The 11705-nt window shown below is 39.1% G+C and overlaps 2 protein-coding genes across 4 annotated transcripts in view; one reads left to right on the forward strand and one right to left on the reverse strand.

The window, feature by feature from the left end:
* Window positions 1–6671, forward strand: part of LOC107395763 (chromodomain Y like 2) — a 127958-nt gene extending 121287 nt beyond the window's left edge. For both annotated transcript variants that reach the window (XM_070554960.1, XM_070554961.1), the window contains one exon: window positions 89–6671. In XM_070554960.1, the coding sequence (XP_070411061.1) occupies window positions 89–247 (159 nt within the window). In that variant the 3' untranslated portion in view covers window positions 248–6671. The remainder of the gene's footprint in view (window positions 1–88) is intronic.
* Window positions 6672–8514: 1843 nt separating this feature from the next.
* Window positions 8515–10050, reverse strand: cmc2 (C-x(9)-C motif containing 2). 2 transcript variants are annotated; one of them, XM_015975211.3, is made up of 5 exons: window positions 9399–10050; window positions 9214–9255; window positions 8902–9018; window positions 8746–8817; window positions 8515–8648 (listed from the first exon to the last, which is right to left on the reverse strand). In XM_015975211.3, exons 3-5 carry the CDS (start codon window positions 8980–8982, stop codon window positions 8565–8567), a joined length of 237 nt encoding a protein of 78 aa, XP_015830697.1. In that variant the 5' UTR covers window positions 8983–9018; window positions 9214–9255; window positions 9399–10050; the 3' UTR covers window positions 8515–8564. The 2 variants fall into 2 exon arrangements, with proteins under 2 accessions (XP_015830697.1, XP_015830698.1); XM_015975212.3 differs by lacking the exon at window positions 9214–9255.
* Between the last annotated feature and the right edge of the window lie 1655 nt (window positions 10051–11705).

Here is an 11705-nt window from a genome sequence, read left to right on the forward strand (position 1 = left end):
GTAGGTCCTGATTTGAACAACTTTTAGGGCAAATTTGTTTGTTATTCATAACTAAATAAGCCTTTCTATTCTTTTGTTTGTTCTAAAGGTTTTAGAAGAGTCCAAATGTTTGGTTAGGAGCATCCTCATACCAATTCTAGAAGAAGTGAATGAGAAAGAGTGTCAGATGCTGAAGCAGCTGTGGTGTTCAACCAAAGGACTGGAAGCACTCTTCAGTTACCTGCAGAATAAAACCCATGAAAAGTAACTGGAGCTGCATGCAGAAGCACATCCAGGACGACGATGCTGTGACTTTATTCTTCAGTGAAGGTCTATTTTATTCTTTTTCCCTCAGCTTAGAAGATCTTGGAGTTCTGTCGGAGTAGAACACAATTATTTCCTACTCTTTTGTAACAGAGGTGTTTTTTTTTTTTTTTACTCTCCGGATGTCTATTTTTTGTGGTTATATAAATTAAGTTCGAACATATAGATTAAAACCAGTGAATGCCAGAATGGTTCTGCACTAGCTTAAAGTCAGTTAAGTGTGTGTGTGTGTGTGTGTGTGTGTGTGTGTGTGTGTGTGTGTGTGTGTGTGTGTGTGTGTGTGTGTGTGTGTGTGTGTGTGTGTGTGTGTGTGTGTGTGTGTTTGACAAACGAAAGTGCTGCATGAGGAGAACATTCACTCCCTCAATGAACACCTGCTAGAAATGTTCATACAGTAAATAATCAAAAGCATTGGAACTCTCCATCAAATACATGCATTCAGACATTCAAATAAGTAACAGTTGAATTACTTCCTTGTGGAGCAACTGGATGGCCTGCAGTCTTGACCTCAACCCAATAGAAAGCCCTCGGGATGATTTAGAGCAGGAACTCTGAGCTTCGTCTTCTCATACAAAATCAAAGCTTGTTGTTATGAATGAGCCTCTAAAAGAATAGTCAATAATTCCAATAATGACGTGACTAAACATTGTGGAAAGCCTTCACCAGAAGAATTGAAGTTAGTCTTGCTGCAGCGGGTGGGCAACTTATGTATTGAACACTACATATTAAAGGGATACTAAGCAGTTTTGCTTGCTTTTAGCACTCCCTAGTGCCCATTATTAATTATCTGTGGTCAAAGCAAAAGTAAAAAGTACCTCCTTGCTGTGCGTTTGTCTTTTTAACACCTTAATTTTACAGCTGAAATGTCTCCTCAGTTCATCACTAAATCAAACAAATCAGCAAGAAAATGATTTAAAAATATAAAGAAGTTGAATAGTATTAGGGCTGAGCGGTTCTGGAAAGTAATCTAATTGCGATTATTTTTTCCTTCAATATTGCAATTGCAATTTAATTCACGATAATTTTCTCAAGGGGCTTTTGTCATATTTTTCAACTAGCAGAAGCAAAAAAACTATTTAACTTGTACTGAATTTAAACAGGTTTATGAATCTACACATTTATCTACATATCATATTAACAAGTTTATTAGTCTACAAATACATAAACACTCACAAGTAAAGACAACATTTTGTATTTGAAGGCACAATGCTTTGCACCCAGGAGCATATCCCCTAAAGGAGCATAGGTATTAGCATCAACTGTAAAAATGTATTTGCAGGAAAGAAGTGTGTCCCATTTATTGAGGTATTTTGTGTTTAGAGTTTTTGACGTCTTGTCCATGCAGAGCTTCCATAGTTCAGTTACATCCATAGCTGCTAGCCAAAACTCAGTGGAATTAAAGTCTCTTGTGGATTTCTAGCTTTAGTAAAATATCTGCCTGTACTTATTTGATTGATGGCAGTTTTTACTTTTTATTAGACTTCAAATGTAAACATTTGGCATCTTCCTAATTCGTAATTTGTAAGAATGCAATCGGCGATATTAGCATTAGCATCTCTATGGGTTTTTCCATGTATATTAGCATTGTGCTAACTACTTGCTGCCAGTCAAATCGCAGCCTTTGCGATTAGAAAATCTCCCCTTTTGTCACATCGCAATTTAATTGCATATGCAATTAATTGTTCAGCCCTACATAGTATCCCTTTAAGATTGACGTTAGGTGTGTATTGGCAAGAATTTGGCAAAACAATATATCAAAATAAACGGGAGCCAAGTATTGCAACGCTAATAGCCAAAACAAATTGCAGTTTTTAAATAAAACGCGTCTCCCCCCCCCACCCACCCACCCCCACCCCCATAGTATTATTGCAATCCCCTAAATCTACCCAAAAATATGCCCATCAGTGAAACTGAATCAAGTGTAAAGGTGTGGAACACCTAAAAATTAGTGGTGGGCATAGATTATTATTTTTTTAATCTAAATTAATCTCACTGTAATCTTGGAATTAATCTAGATTAATCTAGATTAAAATGGCTCATTCAAATTCTGCCAAAGGCATATGTGTGTGCTACCTAGATAATGAATAACAGCAAGTCTTTGAGAATGGAGGCGTATTTCTTGTTTCAATAATGCATCACAGACTGATAAAGCAGTTTTACTACGATAACTGATGATGAAAATAAATAATGATCAATAAGAATTTGTGTTTAATAGCTGTTTATTCAGTTCAACAAATTCTGCACTGTAGGTCTACAGAATAGGTCATGATTAACTATTTACAGTCAGTAGCATTTGGTCAATCAGTCCAAGCTCTATTTCTCCTTCTTCCACCAGTCACTCAAGCAGACCAATTTGTTCACATTGTCTGGTGACAAACTAGTTCTTCTCTTCTGCACAATATGGCCTGCTAAAGAAAAAAAGTATATAGATATACACACACACACACACACACACACACAAACACACACACACAAACTATCTGGCCTAGGGAGGGGGTTAAATTTCTGGGGTGCCCTTCCAATGCCCCCCTTTAGTTTGCATGTAGGATCACCTCTGGTGAATAGGAGCGAGAGCTGGAAATGATGCCACAGCTCACCTGTATGAGCAGAAGCCAACTGTTGCTGTTGTTGTTTCTGAAAACGGCAAGGGGAGTTATCCTAGCTCAACTTTTCTAAACAAATATAAAAATTTATGAGTAAAACGTTTATTATTACAGGTGAATTTGAGTCGAAGCCACATGAACAACGACCTGTAGAAACAATTTATCACTTTATCACAATAAACAGCTGCTAAAAGAGATAAACTTAGTTGGAAACCGCACCTGTCTGAGAAAGTCTTGTCTCGGTTTTCTCACATCCAAGCGCTGCTTTGGCCGCGGACGGTGAAGTGTGGCCTGGGGAAAGCCCAGCTGGAAATGTCGGAGGTAAACAAAACAAAATAAAAAGAATGAAAGTCGGATTTAAGGATTAAACTCTGGTGAAAGTACATAAATTATTTACTTGTCCTGCGCGATGAGAAGGGAGAAGCGCTGCTGATGGCGAAGGTGCGACTGTTCGGCTGCATGGGGAACATTAAACTCCGCGAGCCTGGCGTCCGTCCATACGTACGATGATCCGCGCCGAGTATACATCCGCGCCAACCAGGTATCCATCCGCGCAATGTGAAAGTCATCATAGTTTACTTAGTATAGACCCAGATCCCAACCCAACTTTTTAGAATAGATTAACGGCATCATTTTTTTTATTGCGCGATAAGAGTCTGGCTTTGCCGCAGCGCGTTAACGCCGATAACGGCCCACCCCTACTAAAAATACATTTTTAAAATCTTATTTCTGATTATATTCAGTCAGTCCTGAGTTTTTTATGCAGGCTGAACAGGAAAATAGTCCCCTACACCAATCAGCTGCATTAGCTTCTGATAGAAAATAGATGGTGAAAACCTAAGATTTGAAAAGCCTGGCAGTTCTACATCACACTGTCACTTAACATTTATGGATTCACCCATCTTGACTCACAACAGGAAAGGCTGTGGTTAGTTTTACATCCAAGAAACAGCAGAGGACATTTCAGTTAGTAGAAGCTAACCATTAGCATTAGCAACTCCTCCACACAGCAGAACTCCTTCAGGCTTGTGTTATTTGTGGAGATGAAACATCAACATTGCTAAGCAAACAGAGTCTGTGGTAGAGTTGCGTTGCTGTTAGCCAGTCAGAGGCGAGATGTCCAAATATCAGGAAATAAACTCCAAATCTTGTCATCAGAGCTGTTGTGGAAGGCCTAGCTCAAATCTAATGTAGCTCACTTCTAGTTCCTGAAACTGGTGCACTGGAGCTTTGTTTCCCCAGAGTACAACACACAAGTTGTTCATTCCTACTAGAGACCACTGCAAATGTATTGATTAAACGAGTGATCCACACCTTTAAATCTGTTTGTAGAGTTTGGAGAAATTCATGATAATCCATCCTAATGCATGCACTTCTCTTCACCTGCGACAGAACAGGCAAGGGCACAATGGTCTTCAGTTGGGTCACTTTGGGTAAAATACTGCACACCAACATTATCCCAAAGCCTTTTTTAAAAAGTCATCAATAGACACTGAATGGTCAATGGTCTGTATTTGATATAGTGCCTTCTAGAGTTCTACAGTCCCCCAACATACAAGTCATCCACTCACACACATTTATTCACACACCGGAGGTCATGAGCCACAATGTAGCCACAGCTGCCCTGAAGCTCACTGACAGCGGCGAGGCTGCAGAACACAAGCGCCACCGGTCCCTCCGTCTACTACCAGCAAGAAGGAGAGGGAAGTGTCTTGCCCAAGGACACAATAGCCCCTTCCACACTAGCGCTGGCTTCACACACGAATGTAATGGGGACATGACTGAGCATATGGGCGGTCTCCAAAATTGGTGAGAAGATATCAGTGATGTCATGAGTGCATGTGGGCGGGGAAAAGGATGCGCGGAGAAGTCCACGGTAAACACAAATGGCAGCTGTGAGCTTTTAAATACTGATACTGATATTCTGCTCTGCTGTATCTGTCCTCCCACGGGGCAGCTCAAGCCTCGCAGTGCTGTGTGTGTGTGTGTGTGTGTGTGTGTGTGTGTGTGTGTGTGTGTGTGTGTGTGTGTGTGTGTGTGTGTGTGTGTGTGTGTGTGTGTGTGTGTGTGTGTGTGCTCTCACAGTAGAGAGTCATTTCCTTCCCAGTAAACAGTAATGAATCGTGCATGCGGGTAGCTCCCACTGATTCTATCTGCCAATCAGAGGGTCCCCCTAATGGTAGGCGTGAATTTGAGCCGACCAGTGGCAGTGGGTGTGTTGGTCCAGTTTGGCTCCAAGCAAACCACCTCGAGAATAGGGGTCTGCGTGTGAATTAAATCTAGGCTACGTGGATGTGGACATTCCATAGCCTCTCTGGGTCGAGCAGAGCTGTGGAAGGCCTAAATGACTAAAACAGTCTGAGCAGGGATCGAATCTGCAACCCTTTGGTTACGGGGTTAGCACTTTATTCTTCTACCACCATCGCCCCTAAAAGTCTTAGGTGAATCCTTACCCTAAAGTTCAATGAAAAAAGTTTTTTTTTTCATCTTTAGATGAAAAAACACAGAAATCTTAGCCCTACATACTGTAACGGTCCGTTTGTGTAAAAGTGCAGTTGTCAGTGAAGATCGTCTTTGTGTGAAACATGGTTAGTTGCAGAACGTCATTAGGACGATTGTGTTGTTTCCTGACACTTCCGTGTAAACTTTTGAGATCTTGTAAATAAGATTAGACAAGATTCTATTAGCCTGGTCCTCAAATGTAAAGCAAATAAAATATAAATGTTTGTGTCACTAAATTGTCCTGCCTGCATGTGACGATTCAAGATTTCAGGAAGTTGTATATTTTGCGATGTGTATTATAGTTAGGGATCTATTTTGTTTTACCAAAGTGTATGTAGGTCTACCTTTTGTAACTAACTGCATGTAACATATATTGTTAAAGAAAAATGCGTTGCCCGTCTGAATACTTGGTACTTTAGAAAACGTTTCGTACCAATGTTGTAAGTAAAGTCAGAAATGTTGCTGTTTATTTTTATATTTAGTTTAAGTGTTTGATGGTTCAATGCCCAGTGGTGTCTTTTTGCTTCAGGATCCCTGCTTTATAAGTTGTTTTTTTTAATACACCCCTTCCGCAATTAAAATTAGAAAAAAAAAATTCTAATAGGCAAAAATAATCTGGATTGCAGAAATAAAAATTTATCATAAACACAAATTGTTTGAATATTTACCGTTTCTGCTTCATCTGATGGTTTTATTGTAAAACATCAGAAGTAGATTTGAACATAATTATTACAAATATTGTATTTTAGAATTTTGTTTAAGTTTATGGGTTTGCATATGTGGATAAAATGTTTTATTAAAAAAACGTGTGTGTTTTGTTTAATGATTTGAAATAGTTTAATGGCCTTATGAAGTTGTTTTTTTTTTTTTTTGTAGAATAGTGAAAAATCAGATCTGTATGTGACTACTGTGAAGGATCAGTGAGAGAAAATCACATTGATCCTCCAACAAAAAGGGTTTAGTGTATTTATTCCTGTATTTATTATGTCTTTAAGATGAATCACCTGAAATATAGAAAATAATCATTTGAACTGTTTGTAAGATATTGTTTCCCGTCTCATCTTCAACTACTTAAACCCTTTGTCCCGTTATTTATTGGGGAAAAACTCTGAACATGTTTCTGTTGCTTTATATCAGCATTCCTGCTTTTTTTAGCCAACATTGTCTGAAAGCACACTTTGATGTGCCTTTAAAACCTGTCCAAAACTAACTCGTATTGTGATGGTTAGAGTGAGCTGCTCCAATAAAGAACCAGTACTTTTACTGTGTTTTTCTTTGCATTTTCACACCTCAAATTAGGATTTGCTTCATTTTGCACTGACAATCCTGGACTAGGTCACAGGGTCTATGGTTTGAGAAGGTGTTTAGGATGTCTTCGGGGGGTCTGTTACAGGTCAGCTCGGTGATATCAGCTTTCCAACAAGTCCGGAGTCAGCGCTGCAGCCTCCTCCCAGTAGATTATATCTGTAGCACCCACTCACAAAGGCAGCCTCACCAAAAACCTAAACTACCTCTAATGGTTCCCTTTGATCCAGAGGCGAGGCAACTCATCATCAGCCTCTCCCGGGAAACTGTTCTTCCTTTTAGCCGTCAGACTGAACTCAGAAACCCATTTCTGGAAGAATTTTTACCACTTTAGCTCTTTTTTTTTTTTGTTTTTTGTTTTTTTTGCACAAGTCCATTTGTCTGGTGTTGAACAACACTGACTGGAAACCACTGCTCCTGCCTTGGACTCTACTCTCTCTGCACCATAACACACCAACACAGCATCCACATTTAGGCTGGAGCTACTTTTTCATGCTGGATGGGGTTGGAGTGCCCCAGTGATCCAAAAACCTGAAGTAGGATGCCTCCTGCAGATTTTTTAGGCTAATTGTCCATAAACGTGACTAAGCATGTGGAACATAAACATCTATACACCTGTATAAAATACTTGCTGGTCTGGCTCTTTGCCTTTGAGGTTTGGCTGGGCAAAGCCTGAACTTGGGATCGCTCCCCTGCAGGATGTGGTGTAAGGTTTCAGTGCAATACAGATTGGGAAGTGGTGCATGTCCTGGCTACTGAAATGTATCACTTTAGATTTTTGTGCTTTTAGAACACCTACTTCCACTCAATAAGACCTGAAAAATATATATTTACAAAATTACTCTCATCTGTTTATTTCCTCTTTATAACAAATAGTGGACACATTCATTCACTTAAACCTCTAAACCTTCCAGAGCAGCGTGACCCGAGTAGGACTGGGAAACACAATTATTATTATTCCTATTAACAATTTCATCTTCCCCCACCAGGCTGGTGTCAGAAATGTCATAGAACACTAAATAAAACGAATAGGTCAACATATAACAAACTTATAGAAATAGCTGTTTCGTAAGTTTTAGAGAGAATTTTACTTCACTTACATATAAAAATTCCATCTTTTGTCAAAAAAAAGAAAGAGGCAAAAATAAATAAAAATACCCAAAAACTGAATATTTTAATGATCCTGCTCAATGATGCCCGTTGAACAAAAACAAACGTGCATCTTTTTCATGAAGAGTTGACTGATACCACAATACTCCAGACAGGATAAAAGGGTTCTGCCCACAACTAAACTGATCTGAACACTAATAGTTGTTGGAAGACATCTGTGAATGTAATTTTAATCGTCCTCACCGTCATGCCAGCACTGCAACTTTTATTCAGTGCAAGTAAACAGAAAATGTGTAGCAAATAATGATATGAATAGGCTTTATCCGTCCCTGCTGGTATATTATCTTACAATAAGAGTAACCTCCCACTGATGATTCATCTATCCATCTCAATCAGGGCACTCAAGAGAGCAATAAGCTCTGCTAAGTCAATCTATCATTTCTTTTCTAAGCAAATCTGCACCTGAGCCCGTTACAAATATTTGAATATCTTTAAAATGATCCTCAGTAAAACATTTCCCTTTTGCCAGCTCTGCAGTTCTCTTGTGAGTATTACTACAACTGATGATGCAGCTGTAACTAAAATAACAAAGAAGTCATTTAGCATCAACCAATCTAAACATATCACGTTGTAAATGCTGATATAAACCAAAAACCCCTTATTTGTGGCGACAGAGAAACAGCAGCCGAGCTTTTGTGTACAGTCTCATGTTTATTTGATGCACCGTTTTCTAAAATTATTTTAAACTGGCTCTTTGGGTCCTTCTTTCAGCTTCTTTTTCATTTCTTGTGCATGCTGTTTGCTGCGTTCCCGCTTGGCCAGTCTCTGATGAATAAAAAAGACAAACAAACAAAAAGAGTCTAAGATAATAAAACAAATAGGAAGTATTTGTGGCAAAGAACAAAAATAGTAAGTGGCAAACCTCTTTCTTCAGGCAGTGACGCATTGCTCGGTCTGCATCATTACATGTGCCAAAGAACTTCAAGAAATTGTGCTGATGGAGACATAAAAGAAGGATGAATGCATTCCCTGTTGTTCATGCAAGTCAAACATAAAACTCAAATGTACAGAGACACACCTCCTTGTGGCACTGCTTTAGGAGACTTATTAGTTCGTTGCACTCATCTGTGTGCAGGTGAGGAGACAGGTCGTTGTGCATTACGAGTTAAGGGCTTATTCAACCACTGCAGATTTACTGAAAAGCCACAAACAAGAGGAACACTGAGTGTGCACATGAGCCAACTAAATACATTCAAACTGGAATCGTTAATACATTTATCCTGATTAAATTCTAATAAATGTAAATATATGTTCACTATTATTTTATGTACAGTGTGTTAGAAGTCTTCTAAAGAAAACTACCCCCACCCACCCCCATCCTTCTCCTTACTGTTCTGTAATTGTGATGATGGATTTTCCAGTAGAAACTTACCTGTTGACAAATAGGAGAGTAAAAAGCAACTGTATCAACGTGACATTTAAAGACTAGAACAAGAGTTGAATCATCGTCCCTGGTATCTAATTACAGGTTATACACAGTACACCGCTAATTAAGGGTTACTGACGGTTACTTACCAGTGAAAAGAATGTGTCATCTGGAGGTTTTGCACACACCTTGAATAAATGTCACGTTAGCTAAATGCTACTAGCTCTCAGCTGACGTATCTCGTAAACACTCAAATGCACAACCACCATTAAACTATTTGTACTATTTTAAAATAACCCCTCCAGCTGGGGTATGTTTTCTGATTTAGCTACTAGATCAATACAAACCCAGCGTTAAGTAACAGAACCCTGTAGGACAAGAAGCTACCGGACATGCCGCTTTCATAACTTTTCCGAATTACCGTCATCACTTGATTGACAAACTTAACAGCCAATCAGCGTCCAACTTTTAATCAGGCAACCAATAGTTATCCGTTTCTTTATAAAAGGCGGCGCTTAACTTACCGGAAGCATAGGATAGAAACAAGACAGGTAGCTGCTTTCAACATCCGCTTTTGTTTAGTTTCTCGTTTCAATTTTTGTTTAATTTTTATTCAAATTTACAGTTACGGTACGCACTAGCTATATTTACTGTACGCGTGTTTATTCAAAGTGCCATACCCAGCTAGCTTTCAGCGCTACAAACTCAAGTTTTCAATTTACTTTTTGTGAATGAGGAGGGATATTGATCCCCTCCAGTGGCGACAAGTTAGAACTACACTTTAGTTCTGCTAAACTTGGCGAACATATCTGCCTCCTTATCCCAACGAAGCAGGAAAAAAATGATGCACCCCCTTTGCGTGTGAGGAGAAGGAGAGTAGAGGTAACCACAGTTATACAGTAACTTAGTAGAAACACCTCTCGTTAATGTTTTTCTAAATAAAAGCTATGGCATTTTTGGTGCGAGCAACAGAGAGATCGCCTTTTCCCCGTATAATTTAGGTTAAAATTGTATTTATGTAACACGAATCAGAATGCTACACCCAGCTAGTAAAGTGCTACAACAGAGTTTAAATGTCTTAATGTGAACTGAACGAGGAGGGAAATTGGCGCCGTCCAGTGGGTATAAAATGGAACTACACTCCAATTCTCTTGTCTCTAATCTTAGTTTAGTTTAGTTTAATTTTATTTGTCATATGCAAGTTAGCACAGGGTCAACATTGCAATGAAATGTGTTTGAGAAGCAGCAGTCTCTCAGCAGCATAATACAATAGAAAAAAGAAGAAGGTATAATACAGTAAAAGCAAAATATTAGAGAGTCATGCTAAAAGTAAAAGCTTACTAAATAGACAAGTAAGTATAGATGACTAAATATAAATATATCTTTAAAAAAGTGAGTAGTAACATTGAAATGAAGTAACCAGTGCAGATTAAATTGTACTAGTGGAGCTGCAGGGTAACATCTGTATCCTGTGTTGTGTGTGTTTAAGTGTAATGGTTGAGGTGTCGTATGGCTTGGTGGTAGAAACTGTTTTTAAGTCTCGTAGTCCGAGCAGGCAGACTCCTGTAAGGCCTGCCAGATGGTAACGAGGAGAACAGCTGATGCGCTGGGTGGCTGTGGTCCTTGATGATGCTGTGTGCTTTCCGGAGGCATCGCTGGAGATAAATGTCCTGAATGGCAGGAAGCCTTGTGCCAGTGATGTTCTCTGCTGCTTTCACCACCCTCTGTAGAGATTTGCGGCTGCTGGCAGAGCAGCTTCCATACCAAACTGTGATGCAGCTCGACAGCAAACTCTCAATAGCACACCTGTAGAATTTTGAGATGATACTAGTGTTCATGCCAAACTTCCTTAGCCTCCTCAGGAAGTAAAGCCGCTGGCGAGCTTTCCTGAGGTGTGGAGGGTCCAGGAGAAGTCCTAAGTGATGTTGACTCCAAGAAACTTGAAGCTGCTGACCCTTTCGACCATGACGCCGTTGATGGCGATGGGTTGGTTTATTGGGTTGGGTTTATTGATACTAGTGGAACCATATCATTTCTTTTTGGTTCACCACCTACAATGTATATAATATCCAGTAGTGCAAATGTGTATTAATTAATCAATAAAAACAGAACCAACATGAGGAGGCTCGCTGCGCGAGACTCATCACTTTTGTTATTGGGGAAGAGCCAATTGTTTCTAGCTTTGCTTTAATATGTGAAAATGTAGGTTAAAAAAGACCCCAGAAATTGTAAATTAAAAAATAGATAAAAATTCAAAGACAGAGTACATGCTTGATCATATAACAGCTGGTTTAATTTGTTCTGTTCAAGCAACTAAATAAATAAATAGCATGCTGATTGTTGTGGTTTAAATGACACAATATAAATCAAGAACATTACTTACAGTTTACAAATAACAAATGAATATAGAACAAACACGTTTTTCAAATTATTCTTATTCACGCTGAAGCTTTAGA

The sequence above is a fragment of the Nothobranchius furzeri genome, chromosome 9 (genome assembly GCF_043380555.1).
Source record: "Nothobranchius furzeri strain GRZ-AD chromosome 9, NfurGRZ-RIMD1, whole genome shotgun sequence".
Lineage (NCBI taxonomy): Eukaryota > Metazoa > Chordata > Actinopteri > Cyprinodontiformes > Nothobranchiidae > Nothobranchius > Nothobranchius furzeri.